The sequence below is a fragment of the Oncorhynchus keta genome, unplaced genomic scaffold (genome assembly GCF_023373465.1).
Source record: "Oncorhynchus keta strain PuntledgeMale-10-30-2019 unplaced genomic scaffold, Oket_V2 Un_scaffold_29898_pilon_pilon, whole genome shotgun sequence".
NCBI classification, from domain to species: Eukaryota; Metazoa; Chordata; class Actinopteri; order Salmoniformes; family Salmonidae; genus Oncorhynchus; species Oncorhynchus keta.
Window position 1 is genome coordinate 345,449 of NW_026290909.1, and position 20,179 is coordinate 365,627.

Below are 20,179 nucleotides of genomic sequence, written 5' to 3' on the forward strand. Positions count from 1 at the left end.
TTGGTGCAACTGTGAGAGACGGAATCTAAAACAAAAATCCAGAAAATCACATTGTATGATTTTTAAGTAATGAATTTTCATTTTATTTTTAGTCCTTCCTCTATTTCTGATGTCCATCCAGTTTGATTTCTATTTGTAACTGTGCTATTTCACAACATTTCTGAACCTATATACATTTCACAGACCCCGTATGTTTTACATTGGTTGTCTTGTTATTAGTCCCACCCTTCAGCTCCATTCAACCTCTCCCATCTATCTCTCAACATCATCCAGTCCCTTCAGCTCCATTCAACCCCTCCCATCTATCTCTCAACATCATCCAGTCCCTTCAGCTCCATTCAACCCCTCCCATCTATCTCTCAACATCATCCAGTCCCACCCTTCAGCTCCATTCAACCTCTCCCATCTATCTCTCAACATCATCCAGTCCCACCCTTCAGCTCCATTCAACCTCTCCCATCTATCTCTCAACATCATCCAGTCCCACCCTTCAGCTCCATTCAACCTCTCCCATCTATCTCTCAACACCATCCAGTCCCACCCTTCAGCTCCATTCAACCCCTCCCATCTATCTCTCAACACCATCCAGTCCCACCCTTCAGCTCCATTCAACCCCTCCCATCTATCTCTCAACACCATCCAGTCCCACCCTTCAGCTCCATTCAACCCCTCCCATCTATCTCTCAACATCATCCAGTCCCACCCTTCAGCTCCATTCAACCCCTCCCATCTATCTCTCAACATCATCCAGTCCCACCCTTCAGCTCCATTCAACCCCTCCCATCTATCTCTCAACACCATCCAGTCCCACCCTTCAGCTCCATTCAACCCCTCCCATCTATCTCTCAACACCATCCAGTCCCACCCTTCAGCTCCATTCAACCCCTCCCATCTATCTCTCAACATCATCCAGTCCCACCCTTCAGCTCCATTCAACCCCTCCCATCTATCTCTCAACATCATCCAGTCCCTTCAGCTCCATTCAACCCCTCCCATCTATCTCTCAACATCATCCAGTCCCAGTTCCCCCTTCAGCTCCATTCAACCCCTCCCATCTATCTCTCAACACCATCCAGTCCCACCCTTCAGCTCCATTCAACCCCTCCCATCTATCTCTCAACATCATCCAGTCCCACCCTTCAGCTCCATTCAACCCCTCCCATCTATCTCTCAACATCATCCAGTCCCACCCTTCAGCTCCATTCAACCCCTCCCATCTATCTCTCAACACCATCCAGTCCCACCCTTCAGCTCCATTCAACCCCTCCCATCTATCTCTCAACATCATCCAGTCCCTTCAGCTCCATTCAACCCCTCCCATCTATCTCTCAACACCATCCAGTCCCTTCAGCTCCATTCAACCCCTCCCATCTATCTCTCAACATCATCCAGTCCCTTCAGCTCCATTCAACCCCTCCCATCTATCTCTCAACATCATCCAGTCCCTTCAGCTCCATTCAACCCCTCCCATCTATCTCTCAACACCATCCAGTCCCTTCAGCTCCATTCAACCCCTCCCATCTATCTCTCAACATCATCCAGTCCCTTCAGCTCCATTCAACCCCTCCCATCTATCTCTCAACATCATCCAGTTCCCCCCTTCAGCTCCATTCAACCCCTCCCATCTATCTCTCAACATCATCCAGTCCCTTCAGCTCCATTCAACCCCTCCCATCTATCTCTCAACATCATCCAGTTCCCCTTCAGCTCCATTCAACCCTCCCATCTATCTCTCAACACCATCCAGTCCCACCCTTCAGCTCCATTCAACCCTCCCATCTATCTCTCAACACCATCCAGTCCTCTGTTCCCTTCAGCTCCATTCAACCCTCCCATCTATCTCTCAACATCATCCAGTCCCACCCTTCAGCTCCATTCAACCTCTCCCATCTATCTCTCAACATCATCCAGTCCCACCCTTCAGCTCCATTCAACCCCTCCCATCTATCTCTCAACATCATCCAGTCCCACCCTTCAGCTCCATTCAACCCCTCCCATCTATCTCTCAACATCATCCAGTCCCACCCTTCAGCTCCATTCAACCTGTATCTCCCATCTATCTCTCAACATCATCCAGTCCCTTCAGCTCCATTCAACCCCTCCCATCTATCTCTCAACATCATCCAGTTCCCCCCTTCAGCTCCATTCAACCCCTCCCATCTATCTCTCAACATCATCCAGTTCCCCCCTTCAGCTCCATTCAACCCCTCCCATCGATCTCTTAACACCATCCATTTTGGATTTCTATTTGCCATATATTTTTCAACTGTACTGTGGTGCTTCACAAACAAATTGAACCTTTCTATTCTCATAGCTTCTACAGATAAACATTTTTGCTAAAATAATTATTATATTATTGATTGATTGACTATGGCTTTTCAAATCACCCAGTATTGGATTTTCTTAAGATCCTAACGATACATACGTTCAACCTTTTGTCAGCTATCTCGCTCCATACCTAACTCCCTTCTGTCTCTGTCCATGTTGTGTGTGGTTTCTTGTCTCTCTCTCTGTCCAGGTTGTGTGTGATTTCCTGTCTCTGTCCAGGTTGTGTGTGATTTCCTGTCTCTGTCCAGGTTGTGTGTTGTTTCCTGTCTCTGTCTCTCTGTCTCTGTCCAGGTTGTGTATGGTTTCCTGTCTCTGTCTCTCCTCTCTCCAGGTTGTGTGTGGTTTCCTGTTTCTGTCTCCGTCCAAGTTGCGTGTGGTTTCCTGTCTCTCCTCTCTCCAGGTTGTGTGTGGTTTCCTGTTCCTGTCTTGGTCCAGGTTGTGTGTGGTTTCCTGTCTCTGTCTCTGTCCAGGTTGTGTGTGGTTTCCTGTCTCTGTCCAGGTTGTGTGTGGTTTCCTGTCTCTGTCCAGGTTGTGTGTGGTTTCCTGTCTCTGTCTCTGTCCAGGTTGTGTGTGGTTTCCTGTCTCTGTCCAGGTTGTGTGTGTGGTTTCCTGTCTCTGTCTCTCTGTCCATGTTGTTTGTGTGGTTTCCTGTCTCTGTCTCTCTGTCCATGTTGTGTGTGTGGTTTCCTGTCTCTGTCTCTCTGTCCATGTTGTGTGTGGTTTCCTGTCTCTGTCTCTCTGTTCAGGTTGTGTGTGGTTTCCTGTATCTGTCTCTCTGTTCAGGTTGTGTGTGGTTTCCTGTCTCTGTCTCCTCTCTCCAGGTTGTGTGTGGTTTCCTGTCTCTCTCCAGGTTGTGTGTGGTTTCCTGACTCTGTGTCTCCTCTCTCCAGGTTGTGTGTGGTTTCCTGTCTCTCTCCAGGTTGTGTGTGGTTTCCTGTCTCTCTCCATGTTGTGTGTGGTTTCCTGTCTCTGTCTCCTCTCTCCAGGTTGTGTGTGGTTTCCTGTCTCTCTCCAGGTTGTGTGTGGTTTCCTGACTCTGTGTCTCCTCTCTCCAGGTTGTGTGTGGTTTCCTGTCTCTCTCCAGGTTGTGTGTGGTTTCCTGTCTCTCTCCATGTTGTGTGTGGTTTCCTGACTCTGTGTCTCCTCTCTCCAGGTTGTGTGTATGTGGTTTCCCGCAGCAGCAGCAGAAAGTGTGGAGAGAGCCGTGTAACCGTGTGGTCCTGGACCCAGAGTTCATGGTCCAGATGCTTACCGCCGTGTACCATGCCATGTAAGTATTATTAACCCTACTACATCTATCATTAACCCTACTATATCTATCATTAACCCTACTATATCTATCATTAACCCTACTATATCTATCATTAACCCTACTATATCTATCATTAACCCCACTACATCTATCATTAACCCTACTATATCTATCATTAACCCTACTATATCTATCATTAACCCTACATTAACCCTACTATCTATCATTAACCCTACTATATCTATCATTAACCCTACTACATCTATCATTAACCCTACTACATCTATCATTAACATCCATTAACTACATCTATCATTAACCCTACTATATCTATCATTAACCCTACTATATCTATCATTAACCCTACTATATCTATCATTAACCCTACTACATCTATCATTAACCCTACTATATCTATCATTAACCTTAACCCTACTACATCTATCATTAACTCTAACCCTACTACATCTATCATTAACCCTACTACATCTATCATTAACCCTACTACATCTATCATTAACCCTACTACATCTATCATTAACTCTAACCCTACTACATCTATAATTAACCCTAACCCTACTACATCTATCATTAACCCTACTATATCTATCATTAACCCTACTACATCTATCATTAACCCTACTACATCTATCATTAACCCTACTACATCTATCATTAACCCTACTACATCTATCATTAACCCTACTATATCTATCATTAACCCTACTATATCTATCATTAACCCTACTACATCTATCATTAACCCTACTATATCTATCATTAACCCTACTACATCTATCATTAACCCTACTACATCTATCATTAACCCTACTATATCTATCATTACATCTATCATTAACCCTACTATATCTATCATTAACCCTACTATCTATCATTAATCTACATCATTAACCTACTACTACATCTATCAGTAACCCTACTACATCTATCATTAACCCTACTACATCTATCATTAACCCTACTACATCTATCATTAACCCTACTACATCTATCATTAACCCTACTACATCTATCATTAACTACCTCATTAACCCTACATCTATCATTAACTATATCCATTAACCCTACATCTATCATTAACCCTATCATTACATCTATCTATTAACCTACATCTATCATTACTATCTATCTATTAACCCTACTATATCTATCATTAACCTACTATCTATCATTAATATATCTATCATTAACCCTTAATCTATCATTAACCCTACTACATCTATCATTAACCCATTAACTACATCTATCATTAACCTTAACCCTACTACATCTATCATTAACCCTACTACATCTATCATTAACCCTACTACATCTATCATTAACCCTACTACATCTATCATTAACCCTACTACATCTATCATTAACCCTACTATATCTATCATTAACCCTACTATATCTATCATTAACCCTACTATATATATCATTAACCTTAACCCTACTACATCTATCATTAACCCTACTACATCTATCATTAACCTTAACCCTACTACATCTATCATTAACCCTACTACATCTATCATTAACCCTACTATATCTATCATTAACCCTACTATATCTATCATTAACCCTACTACATCTATCATTAACCCTACTACATCTATCATTAACCCTACTACATCTATCATTAACCCTACTACATCTATCATTAACCCTACTACATCTATCATTAACCCTACTACATCTATCATTAACCCTACTACATCTATCATTAACCCTACTACATCTATCATTAACCCTACTACATCTATCATTAACCCTACTACATCTATCATTAACCCTACTACATCTATCATTAACCCTACTATATCTATCATTAACCCTACTATATCTATCATTAACCTTAACCCTACTACATCTATCATTACTACTATCTATCATTAACCATCTACTATATCTATCATTAACCCTACTATATCTATCATTAACCTTAACCCTACTATATCTATCATTAACCCTACTACATCTATCATTAACCCTACTACATCTATCATTAACCCTACTACATCTATCATTAACCCTACTAATCTATCATTAACCCTACTACATCTATCATTAACCCTACTATATCTATCATCATTAATCTATCATTAACCCTACTACATCTATCATTAACTGTCATTAACCCTACTACATCTATCATTAACCCTACTACATCTATCATTACATCTCCTACTATATCTATCATTAACCCTACTACATCTATCATTAACCCTACTATCTATCATTAATCTATCATTAACCCTACTACATCTATCATTAACCCTACTATATCTATCTATCATTAACCCTACTACATCTATCATTAACCCTACTATATCTATCATATACTATCTCATTAACCCTACTATATCTATCATTAATCCATTAACCCTACTATATCTATCATTAACCCTACTACATCTATCATTAACCCTACTACATCTATCATTAACCCTACTACATCTATCATTAACCCTACTACATCTATCATTAACCATTAACCATTAACCCTACTATATCTATCATTAACCTACTACTATCATTAATATATCTATCATTTAACTATCATTAACTATATCCTACTACATCTATCATTAACCCTACTAATCTATCATTAACCCTACTACATCTATCATTACCCTACTACATCTATCTACTATATCTATCATTAACCCTACTATATCTATCATTAACCCTACTACATCTATCATTAACCCTACTATATCTATCATTAACCCTACTATATCTATCATTAACCCTACTATATCTATCATTAACCCTACTACATCTATCATTAACCCTACTACATCTATCATTAACCCTACTACATCTATCATTAACCCTACTATATCTATCATTAACCCTACTATATCTATCATTAACCCTACTATATCTATCATTAACCCTACTATATCTATCATTAACCCTACTATATCTATCATTAACCCTACTACATCTATCATTAACCCTACTATATCTATCATTAACCCTACTATATCTATCATTAACCCTACTATATCTATCATTAACCCTACTATATCTATCATTAACCCTACTATATCTATCATTAACCCTACTATATCTATCATCAACCCTACTACATCTATCATTAACCCTACTATATCTATCATTAACCCTACTATATCTATCATTAACCCTACTATATCTATCATTAACCCTACTATATCTATCAATTACCCTAACCCTACTATATCTATCATTAACCCTACTACATCTATCATTAACCCTAACCCTAATATATCTCTCATTAACCTTAACCCTACTATATCTATCATTAACCCTACTACATCTATCATTAACCCTAACCCTACCATAAAAAAATATTACTGACGATTCTTCACCACTTGGGGTCACTGATCGCAGAAAGCTGAAATCAAACGGGAGTCCAAAGGTGGCGGAACTTCCGCTTTCTTAGGCACATTGTGTTGCCTTGTGAACAAAGGGATAAAAAATGGCTGCTCTCCCTTTGTTAGCTTTAGTATCTCGTACAAGCTAATCCTGTTGGTACAGAAACCTCACTTTCAAGCACAACATAGGACCCCCTTCAACAAGGCAACTGTTTTACTAATTACGTCTTACATTCAAACTCTTCCGCCGATATTTTGTGTGATGTTTACCGGAACGCGCGGTAACATGTTTTTGTACTCGCACTACTGAAGCGCGAAAAGATGGAGAGAGAATTACTCTCTTGGTCAAGCTAATATCTACTCAAATTGCAATCGGCTGGCCCTATGTCCTCGCTCAAGAAATGAATAATGACCGAATCTACTGGCTCCTGAAATGCGAGAGACAAAAATACTGCTACGTCTGGCCCAACGAGTCTATTTGTCAAATTTCTATAAATGGCTCTATCACGTCCTTTAGACATGTAATAATTAACCCACTGTCAGAGAACAACACGGTTGCCTCCATATCTTTTTCCAACACTTCCTGTCTACAGCTCCAATGGTGTGTTACGTAATCTGCTTTTCAATTTCTTAGACAGAATGAGGCCTTCATGTTGAATTCAATCTTAGATTCGTCGCATGAGGCTCCAATATGTTGTCTTTAATGTGATGACTGTTATTTTATCAAATCAATTAATTATGTTTAATTTTTACGTTATTTAGTTAATCATGGAGCAATTAACTCGTTAGCAGTCTTGGGGCACCACAGGAAAAGTTATTTAACAAGTTACTATCTCCCGACTTAAACTCTAAAGATATAAATATCTCTTACATCAATAACAATCAATTGTTAGTACCTCATATCAGTCTTTCTGAATGTCGTTAACTTCAAATTACCAATAAAGGGTATATAACAAAGTATTGAGAAACTGTTGTTGACCAAATACTTATTTTCCACCATAATTTGCAGATAAATTCATAAAAAATCCTACAATGTGATTTTCTGGATTTATTTCCCCTCATTTTGTCTGTCATAGTTGAAGTGTACATATGATGAACATTACAGGCCTCTCTCATCTTTTAAAGTGGGAGAACTTGCACAATTGGTGGCTGACTGAATACTTTTTTGCCCCACTGTACATAGTTAGAATGTAATAGTGGGCACTTTGTATACAGTGTTTGATGGTTCTCACCTGAGATTTTGTAGCTATTCAAAGTTTGAAATTTGTTGCAAAGAATTAGTGGCCGTGTCAGTTCCTGGAACCATAACCACAGAAAGAGGGGCGCGGCCCCTTGCAGCCCTATTAGTAATCTAACTCTATACACGCCTCCCTGGCTTTTTCATTCATAGTCTTGATTAATTCAAAAGATTTTAAATCGCTTTACAAAAACTGTGATACAGTGCATACAGAAAGTATTCAGACCCCTTGACTTTTTCCACATTTTGTTACTTTACAGCCTTATTCTAAAATAGATTCAATAGTTTTCCCCCTCATCAATCTACACACTACACCATAATGACAAAGCAAAAACAGGTTTTTAGCCATTTTTGCAAAAATAATTTTTAAAAAATAAATCTGAAATCATATTTACATAAGTATTCAGACCCTTTACTCAGTACTTTGTTGAAGCACCGTTGGCAGTGATTACAGCCTCCAGTCTTCTTGGATATGACTCTACAAGCTTGGCACACCTGTTTTTGGAATTTCTCCATTTCTTCTCAGCAGATCCTCTCGAGTTCTGTCAGGTTGTATGGGGAGTGTTGCTACACAGCTATTGTCAGGTGTCTCCAGAGATGTTCGTTCGGGCTCTGGCTGGGCCTCTCAAGGACATTGGCTTCGGGACAAGACTTAATCTTGTCTTGGCTGTGTGCTTAGGATCGTTGTCCTGTTGGAATGCGAACCTTCGCCCCCAGTCTGAGGTCCTGAACACTCTGGAGCAGGTTTTAATCAAGGATCTCTCTGTACTTTCTTTGTTCATCTTTCCCTCAACCCTGAAAAACATCCCCACCGTAGGGATGGTGCCAGGTTTCCACTAGACGTGATGCTTGGCATTCAGGCCAAATAGTTCAATCTTGATTTCATCAGACCAGAGAATTTTGTTTCTCATCATCTGAGAGTCCTTTAGGTGCCTTTTGGCAAACTCCAAACGGGCTGTCATGTTCCTTTTACTGAGGAGTGGCTTCTGGCCACTCTTCCATAAAGGCCTAATTGGTGGTGTTCTGCAGAGATAGTTGTCCTTCTGGAAGGTTCTCCCATCTCCACAGAGGACCTCTGGAGCTCTGTATGTGACCATTGGGTTCTAAAAACTGTCATTATGGGTTATTGTGTTGTAGATCAGAGTAACTCAACATGACAGGTTGTGTTGTAGATCAGAGTAACTCAACATGACAGGTTGTGTTGTAGATCAGAGTAACTCAACATATTTTTACTGGAGGTGGATCTGACGACATACAGTACATGAAACAGGCACACACACACACACCACCACCACCACCACCACCACCACCACCACCACCACCACCACCACCACCACCACCACCACCACCACCACCACCCCACCACCACCACCACCACCACCACCACCACCACCACCACCACCACCACCACCACCACCACCACCACCACCACCACCACCACCACCACCACCACCACCACCACCACCACCACCACCACCACCACCACCACCACCACCACCACCACCACCACCACCACCACCACCACCACCACCACCACCACCACCACCACCACCACCACCACCATCCCACCACCACCACCACCACCACCACCACCACCACCACCACACACCACCACCACACACACCACCACCACCACACACCACCACCACCACACACCACCACCACCACACCCCACACACCACCACACACACACCACCACACACACATCCCTCCCACACACACACACACCACCACACACACATTCCCACCACACACACACCACCACACACACCACCACCCACACCACACACACACCACACACACACACACACACACACCACCACACACACCACCACACACACACACACACACACACCACACACACACACATCCCCCAAACACACACACACACCACCACACACACATTCACACACACACCACCACACACACATCCTCATATTACAGTCTGTGGACCTATATTGTCCCTTAATAGCTTTTCATGGAAACGTTTTCTTCCAGCACAAAGAGGAAACATGGTAATAGCATGGTGGAATGGAGGACGATGTGACCTTCGGGTTGCTGTGACAATTGCCTCTCTCTTACTTGCTTCGGGCCCCGACAGGGATCATTGCGGTGCAGTCAGCATGTTTCATGCTGCGGGCAGGAGTGGGTGGTCAGACGAATTTGGGGTGAGAATATTTCTGCTTTGTACGCATTAGACTTACCTATTAGCCACCGTGCTTCTACATCTAAAGCCCTTCTTACATCAAATCAAATCAAATTTTATTTGTCACATACACATGGTTAGCAGATGTTAATGCGAGTGTAGCGAAATGCTTGTGCTTCTAGTTCCGACAATGCAGTAATAACCAACAAGTAATCTAACTAACAATTCCAAAACTACTGTCTTATACACAGTGTAAGGGGATAAAGAATATGTACATAAGGATATATGAATGAGTGATGGTACAGAGCAGCATACAGTAGATGGTATCGAGTACAGTATATACATATGAGATGAGTATGTAGACAAAGTAATATAATAATAATAATATAATATATGCCATTTAGCTGACGCTTTTATCCAAAGCGACTTACAGTCATGTGTGCATACATTCTACGTATGGGTGGTCCCGGGAATCGAACCCACTACCCTGGCGTTACAAGCGCCATGCTCTACCAACTGAGCCACAGAAGGACCAAGTAAACAAAGTGGCATAGTTAGTGGCTAGTGATACATGTATTACATAAGGATGATATAGAGTACAGTATATACGTATGCATATGAGATGAATAATGTAGGGTAAGTAACATTATATAAGGTAGCATTGTTTAAAGTGGCTAGTGATATATTTACATTTCCCATCAATTGCCATTATTAAAGTGGCTGGAGTTGGGTCAGTGTCAATGACAGTGTGTTGGCAGCAGCCACTCAATGTTAGTGGTGGCTGTTTAACAGTCTGATGGCCTTGAGATAGAAGCTGTTTTTCAGTCTCTCGGTCCCAGCTTTGATGCACCTGTACTAACCTCGCCTTCTGGATGATAGTGGGGTGAACAGGCAGTGGCTCGGGTGGTTGATGTCCTTGATGATCTTTATGGCCTTCCTGTAACATCGGGTGGTGTAGGTGTCCTGGAGGGCAGGTAGTTTGCCCCCGGTGATGCGTTGTGCAGACCTCACTACCCTCTGGAGAGCCTTACGATTGAGGGCGTAGGAGTTGCCGTACCAGGCGGTGATACAGCCCGCCAGGATGCTCTCGATTGTGCATCTGTAGAAGTTTGTGAGTGCTTTTGGTGACAAGCCGAATTTCTTCAGCCTCCTGAGGTTGAAGAGGCGCTGCTGCGCCTTCTTCACGACGCTGTCTGTGTGGGTGGACCAATTCAGTTTGTCTGTGATGTGTATGCCGAGGAACTTAAAACTTGCTACCCTCTCCACTACTGTTCCATCGATGTGGATAGGGGGGTGTTCCCTCTGCTGTTTCCTGAAGTCCACAATCATCTCCTTAGTTTTGTTGACGTTGAGTGTGAGGTTATTTTCCTGACACCACACTCCGAGGGCCCTCACCTCCTCCCTGTAGGCCGTCTCGTCGTTGTTGGTAATCAAGCCTACCACTGTTGTGTCGTCCGCAAACTTGATGATTGAGTTGGAGGCGTGCGTGGCCACGCAGTCGTGGGTGAACAGGGAGTACAGGAGAGGGCTCAGAACGCACCCTTGTGGGGCCCCCATGTTGAGGATCAGCGGGGAGGAGATGTTGTTGCCTACCCTCACCACCTGGGAGCGGCCCGTCAGGAAGTCCAGTACCCAGTTGCACAGGGCGGGGTCGAGACCCAGGGTCTCGAGCTTGATGACGAGCTTGGAGGGTACTATGGTGTTGAATGCCGAGCTGTAGTCGATGAACAGCATTCTCACATAGGTATTCCTCTTGTCCAGATGGGTTAGGGCAGTGTGGTTGAGATTGCATCGTCTGTGGACCTATTTGGGCGGTAAGCAAATTGGAGTGGGTCTAGGGTGTCAGGTAGGGTGGAGGTGATATGGTCCTTGACTAGTCTCTCAAAGCACTTCATGATGACGGAAGTGAGTGCTACGGGGCGGTAGTCGTTTAGCTCAGTTACCTTAGCTTTCTTGGGAACAGGAACAATGGTGGCCCTCTTGAAGCATGTGGGAACAGCAGACGGGTATAGGGATTGATTGAATATGTCCGTAAACACACCGGCCAGCTGGTCTGCGCATGCTCTGAGGGCGCGACTGGGGATGCCGTCTGGGCCTGCAGCCTTGCGAGGGTTAACACGTTTAAATGTCTTACTCACCTCGGCTGCAGTGAAGGAGAGACCGCATGTTTTCGTTGCAGGCCGTGTCAGTGGCACTGTATTGTCCTCAAAGCGGGCAAAAAGTTATTTAGTCTGCCTGGGAGCAAGACATCCTGGTCCGTGACTGGGCTGGGTTTCTTCTTGTAGTCCGTGATTGACTGTAGACCCTGCCACATGCCTCTTGTGTCTGAGCCGTTGAATTGAGATTCTACTTTGTCTCTGTACTGACGCTTAGCTTGTTTGATAGCCTTGCGGAGGGAATAGCTGCACTGTTTGTATTCGGTCATGTTACCAGACACCTTGCCCTGATTAAAAGCAGTGGTTCGCGCTTTCAGTTTCACGCGAATGCTGCCATCAATCCACGCTTTCTGGTTAGGGAATGTTTTAATCGTTGCTATGGGAACGACATCTTCAACGCACGTTCTAATGAACTCGCACACCGAATCAGCGTATTCGTCAATATTGTTATCTGACGCAATACGAAACATGTCCCAGTCCACGTGATGGAAGCAGTCTTGGAGTGTGGAGTCAGCTTGGTCGGACCAGCGTTGGACAGACCTCAGCGTGGGAGCCTCTTGTTTAAGTTGATATCTCAAAGTGCTGTACAGAAACCCAGCCTAAAACCCCAAACAGCAAGAAATGCAGGTGTAGAAGCACGGTGGCTAGGAAAAACTCTGTAGAAAGGCCAGAACCTAGGAAGAAACCTAGAGAGGAACCAGGCTTTGAGGGGTGGCCAGTCCTCTTCTGGCTGTGCCGGGTGGAGATTATAACAGAACATGGCCAAGATGTTCAAATGTTCATAGATGACCAGCAGGGTCAAATAATAATAATCAGTGGTTGTCAAGGGTGCAACAGGTCAGCACCTCAGGAGTAAATGTCAGTTGGCTTTTCATAGCCGATCATTCAGAGTATCTCTACCGCTCCTGCTGTCTCTAGAGAGTTGAAGACAGCACGTCTGGGACAGGTAGCACATCCGGTGAACAGGTCAGGGTTCCATAGCCGCAGGCAGAACAGTTGAAACTGGAGCAGCAGCACGACCAGGTGGACTGGGGACAGCAAGGAGTCATCAGGCCAGGTAGTCCTGAGGCATGGTCCTAGGTTTCAGGTCCTCCGAGAAAAGAAAGAAAGAAAGAGAATTAGAGAGAGCATACTTAAATTCAGACAGGACACCGGATAAGACAGGAGAAATACTCCAGATTTAACAGACTGACCCTAGCCCCCTGACACAAACTACTGCAGCATAAATACTGGAGGCTGAGACAGGAGGCGTCAGGAGACACTATGGCCCCATCCAACGATACCCCCAGACAGGGCCAACCATGTAGGATATAACCCCACTCACTTTGCCAAAGCACAGCCCCCACACCACTAGAGAGATATCTTCAACTACCAACTTACCATCCTAAGACACGGCCGAGTATAGCCCACAAAGATCTCCGCCACCGCACAACCCAAGGGGGGGGGGCACCAACCCAGACAGGAAGACCACGTCAGTGACTCAACACACCCAAGTGACGCACCCCTCCTAGGGACGGCATGAAAAAGCACCATTAAGCCAGTGACTCAGACCCTGTAATAGGGTTAGAGGCAGAGAATCCCAGTAATACAGATTGCCTAAAATAATGGGCCACTTGAGAATCTCTGGTAATTTAACCAATTTCGGAAGTTATTTTTGCACGTTTTGAAATTGCCTATAGTGTGAAAAATTGCTGGACCCATGGCTGGCAGGCGAGCTGCATCACATACGCCTAAAACAACGTTGCATGACTGTGGTTGGATTGGGGCCATTTCCTGCAGGTGGAAATAGAACAGAAAGCCAGCGGTATAAACAGCTGCAGGTGTGGTAGAACTCTACCTTTTGGACTAGTAATCATAGCCCTGCTCTAATAACAGATTTACATTATCTGTGAGAGTCAGACATCAGGACACCTGGCTGGTCATCCTGGATGTTGACTCGGACATTGTCGTGGTGATTAGTGATGTTTGACTTTTTCTTGTATGTGTTTTGTCTCATACAGATATAATGGCGAGTGGGAGATGGGGAAGGAAGCTCTGGAAGACATCCTCTACAGAGCTCAGCTGGAACTCTACTCTCAGCCCCTACTGGTAAGACTTAAACCATGGGCCTATAAACTCAGCCCCTACTGGTAAGACTTAAACCATGGGCCTATAAACTCAGCCCCTACTGGTAAGACTTAAACCATGGGCTTATAAACTCAGCCCCTACTGGTAAGACCTAACCCATGGGCTTATAAACTCAGCCCCTACTGGTAAGACCTAACCCATGGGCTTATAAACTCAGCCCCTACTGGTAAGACCTAACCCATGGGCTTATAAACTCAGCCCCTACTGGTAAGACCTAACCCATGGGCTTATAAACTCAGCCCCTACTGGTAAGACCTAACCCATGGGCTTATAAACTCAGCCCCTACTGGTAAGACCTAACCCATGGGCTTATAAACTCAGCCCCTACTGGTAAGACCTAACCCATGGGCTTATAAACTCAGCCCCTACTGGTAAGACCTAACCCATGGGCTTATAAACTCAGCCCCTACTGGTAAGACCTAACCCATGGGCTTATAAACTCAGCCCCTACTGGTAAGACTTAAACCATGGGCTTATAAACTCAGCCCCTACTGGTAAGACCTAACCCATGGGCATATAAACTCAGCCCCTACTGGTAAGACCTAACCCATGGGCTTATAAACTCAGTCCCTACTGGTAAGACCTAACCCATGGGCTTATAAACTCAGCCCCTACTGGTAAGGCCTAACCCATGGGCTTATAAACTCAGCCCCTACTGGTAAGACCTAACCCATTGGCCAATAAACCCATGGTCCCGTTTCCAGAGTCCTGTACCAGGGTCCCATTTCCAGAGTCCTGTACCAGGGTCCCGTTTCCAGGGTCCCATTTCCTGAGTCCTGTACAGCCATAGAGCTGAGACTGTTCCATCAGAAATTCTATCTATTAGTCTAGTGACCTCAAACCTCTATTCCCCCTGCCAGTTGGGGGTTGCTGTGAGCAGTTTTCGGGTTTGGAGTTGAGGTTAGTTAGGGATAGCATTTGGGTTTGGTTGACCAGTCCATTTGACCTCTGACCTGTGCTCCCGCTAGCTGGGTAACGCTATGAAGAGTTCCCTGCCAGACAACGCTCCAGACGAGACACGAGGCAGGAAGGTCCTTCAGGTGGAGGTCACTCCAACCGTCAGTCGCATCTCCCGCTCCGCCATCACTGCTGCATCCATCAGACGACACCGCTGGAAGAGGGAGGGTAAGAGACACTTACTGTACACACAGCAACACTTACTGTACACACAGCAACACTTACTGTACACACAGCAACACTTACTGTACACATTAACCCTGGAAGAGGGAGGGTTAGAGACAGCAACACTTACTGTACACACAGCAACACTTACTGTACACACAGCAACACTTACTGTACACATTAACCCTGGAAGAGGGAGGGTAAGAGACACTTACTGTACACACAGCAACACTTACTGTACACACAGCAACACTTACTGTACACACAGCAACACTTACTGTACACACAGCAACACTTACTGTACACACAGCAACACTTACTGTACACACAGCAACACTTACTGTACACACAGCAACACTTACTGTACACACAGCAACACTTACTGTACACACAGCAACACTTACTGTACACACAGCAACACTTACTGTACACATTAACCCTGGAAGAGGGAGGGTAAGAGACACTTACTGTACACACAGCAACACTTACTGTACACACAGCAACACTTACTGTACACACAGCAACACTTACTGTACACACAGCAACACTTACTGTACACACAGCAACACTTACTGTACACATTAACCCTGGAAGAGGGAGGGTTAGAGACAGCAACCCTTACTGTACATATTAACCCTGGAAGAGAGAGGGTTAGAGACAGCAACACTTACTGTACACATTAACCCTGGAAGAGGGAGGGTTAGAGACAGCAACACTTACTGTACACATTAACCCTGGAAGAGAGGGTTAGAGACAGCAACACTTACTGTACATATTAACCCTGGAAGAGAGGGTTAGAGACAGCAACACTTACTGTACACATTAACCCTGGAAGAGAGGGTTAGAGACAGCAACACTTACTGTACATATTAACCCTGGAAGAGAGGGTTAGAGACAGCAACACTTACTGTACACATTAACCCTGGAAGAGGGAGGGTTAGAGACAGCAACACTTACTGTACACATTAACCCTGGAAGAGGGAGGGTTAGAGACAGAAACACTTACTGTACACATTAACCCTGGAAGAGAGGGTTAGAGACAGCAACACTTACTGTACACATTAACCCTGGAAGAGGGAGGGTTAGAGACAGCAACACTTACTGTACACATTAACCCTGAAAGAGAGGGTTAGAGACAGCAACACTTACTGTACATATTAACCCTGGAAGAGGGAGGGTAAGAGACACTTACTGTACACACAGCAACACTTACTGTACACACAGCAACACTTACTGTACACACAGCAACACTTACTGTACACATTAACCCTGGAAGAGAGGGTTAGAGACAGCAACACTTACTGTACATATTAACCCTGGAAGAGGGAGGGTAAGAGACACTTACTGTACACACAGCAACACTTACTGTACACACAGCAACACTTACTGTACACACAGCAACACTTACTGTACACATTAACCCTGGAAGAGGGAGGGTTAGAGACAGCAACACTTACTGTACACATTAACCCTGGAAGAGGGAGGGTTAGAGACAGCAACACTTACTGTACACACAGCAACACTTACTGTACACACAGAAACACTTACTGTACACATTAACCCTGGAAGAGGGAGGGTTAGAGACAGCAACCCTTACTGTACATATTAACCCTGGAAGAGGGAGGGTAAGAGACACTTACTGTACACACAGCAACACTTACTGTACACACAGCAACACTTACTGTACACACAGCAACACTTACTGTACACATTAACCCTGGAAGAGGGAGGGTTAGAGACAGCAACCCTTACTGTACACATTAATCCTGGAAGAGAGGGTTAGAGACAGCAACACTTACTGTACACATTAACCCTGGAAGAGGGAGGGTTAGAGACAGCAACACTTACTGTACACATTAACCCTGGAAGAGGGAGGGTTAGAGACAGCAACACTTACTGTACACATTAACCCTGGAAGAGAGGGTTAGAGACAGCAACACTTACTGTACATATTAACCCTGGAAGAGAGGGTTAGAGACAGCAACACTTACTGTACACATTAACCCTGGAAGAGAGGGTTAGAGACAGCAACACTTACTGTACACATTAACCCTGGAAGAGGGAGGGTTAGAGACAGCAACACTTACTGTACACATTAACCCTGGAAGAGAGGGTTAGAGACAGCAACACTTACTGTACACATTAACCCTGGAAGAGGGAGGGTAAGAGACACTTACTGTACACACAGCAACACTTACTGTACACACAGCAACACTTACTGTACACATTAACCCTGGAAGAGAGAGGGTTAGAGACAGAAACACTTACTGTACACATTAACCCTGGAAGAGAGGGTTAGAGACAGCAACACTTACTGTACACATTAACCCTGGAAGAGGGAGGGTTAGAGACAGCAACACTTACTGTACACATTAACCCTGGAAGAGAGGGTTAGAGACAGCAACACTTACTGTACACATTAACCCTGGAAGAGAGGGTTAGAGACAGCAACACTTACTGTACATATTAACCCTGGAAGAGGGAGGGTAAGAGACACTTACTGTACACACAGCAACACTTACTGTACACACAGCAACACTTACTGTACACACAGCAACACTTACTGTACACACAGCAACACTTACTGTACACATTAACCCTGGAAGAGAGGGTTAGAGACAGCAACACTTACTGTACACATTAACCCTGGAAGAGAGGGTTAGAGACAGCAACACTTACTGTACATATTAACCCTGGAAGAGGGAGGGTAAGAGACACTTACTGTACACACAGCAACACTTACTGTACACACAGCAACACTTACTGTACACACAGCAACACTTACTGTACACACAGAAACACTTACTGTACACATTAACCCTGGAAGAGGGAGGGTTAGAGACAGCAACACTTACTGTACACATTAACCCTGGAAGAGAGGGTTAGAGACAGCAACACTTACTGTACACATTAACCCTGGAAGAGGGAGGGTTAGAGACAGCAACACTTACTGTACACACTAACCCTGGAAGAGGGAGGGTTAGAGACAGCAACACTTACTGTACACATTAACCCTGGAAGGGAGAGGGTTAGAGACAGCAACACTTACTGTACACATTAACCCTGGAAGAGGGAGGGTTAGAGACAGCAACACTTACTGTACACATTAACCCTGGAAGAGAGGGTTAGAGACAGCAACACTTACTGTACATATTAACCCTGGAAGGGAGAGGGTTAGAGACAGCAACACTTACTGTACACATTAACCCTGGAAGAGAGGGTTTAGAGACAGCAACACTTACTGTACACATTAACCCTGGAAGAGGGAGGGTTAGAGACAGCAACACTTACTGTACACATTAACCCTGGAAGAGAGAGGGTTAGAGACAGCAACACTTACTGTACACATTAACCCTGGAAGAGAGAGGGTTAGAGACAGCAACACTTACTGTACACATTAACCCTGGAAGAGGGAGGGTTAGAGACAGCAACACTTACTGTACACATTAACCCTGGAAGAGGGAGGGTTAGAGACAGCAACACTTACTGTACACATTAACCCTGGAAGAGAGAGGGTTAGAGACAGCAACCCTGTGGTCAGATGTCATGTCATTTATAACCCACTCGTCACCAGTGGAGTGTACAGTGTGTGGTCAGATGTCATGTCATTTATAACCCACTCGTCACCAGTGGAGTGTACAGTGTGTGGTCAGATGTCATGGTTGATTTCCTGACCATGATAAGTGCTGTACCATGTAGACTGCTGATGGGTGTGGCTGTTAAGAGCATCTCATCCTGTGTTGTTACACCCCAGATTGTTTTGACTACACAAACGAAGCAGAGCTCAGTGTCACCATCACTCCTAGCCACACCTCCTGGGATCCAGCAGCCAATCGAGAGCGAGGAGGGCGGGGCTACATCATCATCCCCCCTGTCACATTGGAGTGTAGGCAGGAACGGGAGGAGTCACAGAGCAGTGAGGGTTCCATCCCATTGGCTACCTCTCCACCTCCCCAGAGTTCACAAACTCCTCCATCCCTTGTTCAGATACTTACATTGCTACCTCCAAGTTCCTGTTTTCTAATCCATCTACCAACCACGTCATTTCCACACTGCCCTACAAAGTGCTGTAACTACGTAAAAACATTACTGACTTCAGTCTTTTTCAAGTCGAGACAGCAATTTCTGATTCTTCGTGACTTATTCTGAACGACTGGCTTGTTCTTGTGTCAGGAAACTAAATACCACATTAATCAGATAATATACCTGGCCATTACAATAGATCAAACATATTGACCAAATGTATAGTTCCTGCACTTTGCCTTTTTTGGGGAGTATTTTCCTCTGTGCTGTATAGTAGTCCAGAGAGAGGAAGGAAGACTTCTGGGTTGAAGGATAGGTGGACAGGACCATAGCATGGTGCTCCTTTTACCTTTGACCCCTGATCTACAACCTTACCATGACCCCATGCTTCCTGCTTAGAGCACCGCCTATCGTCAATAC

The 20,179-nt window shown here is 44.3% G+C and overlaps 1 protein-coding gene and 1 long non-coding RNA gene across 4 annotated transcripts in view; one reads left to right on the plus strand and one right to left on the minus strand.

Annotated features, from left to right (window-relative positions):
- The window catches only part of LOC127928564 (protein FAM126B-like), a 152,079-nt gene that overhangs the window by 118,867 nt on the left and 13,033 nt on the right, over positions 1-20,179 (plus strand). For 2 of the 3 annotated variants that reach the window (XM_052515723.1, XM_052515724.1), the window contains exons 9-12: positions 3,482-3,598; positions 14,488-14,575; positions 15,583-15,739; positions 19,491-19,652. In XM_052515723.1, the coding sequence (XP_052371683.1) occupies positions 3,482-3,598; positions 14,488-14,575; positions 15,583-15,739; positions 19,491-19,652 (524 nt within the window). The remainder of the gene's footprint in view (positions 1-3,481; positions 3,599-14,487; positions 14,576-15,582; positions 15,740-19,490; positions 19,653-20,179) is intronic. The other variant, XM_052515725.1, reaches the window with a different exon arrangement.
- On the minus strand, positions 3,963-5,607 carry LOC127928565 (uncharacterized). Its single transcript, XR_008131652.1, has 3 exons — positions 5,528-5,607; positions 5,357-5,440; positions 3,963-4,005 (listed from the first exon to the last, which is right to left on the minus strand). It is a non-coding gene; the product is annotated as an uncharacterized LOC127928565 (long non-coding RNA).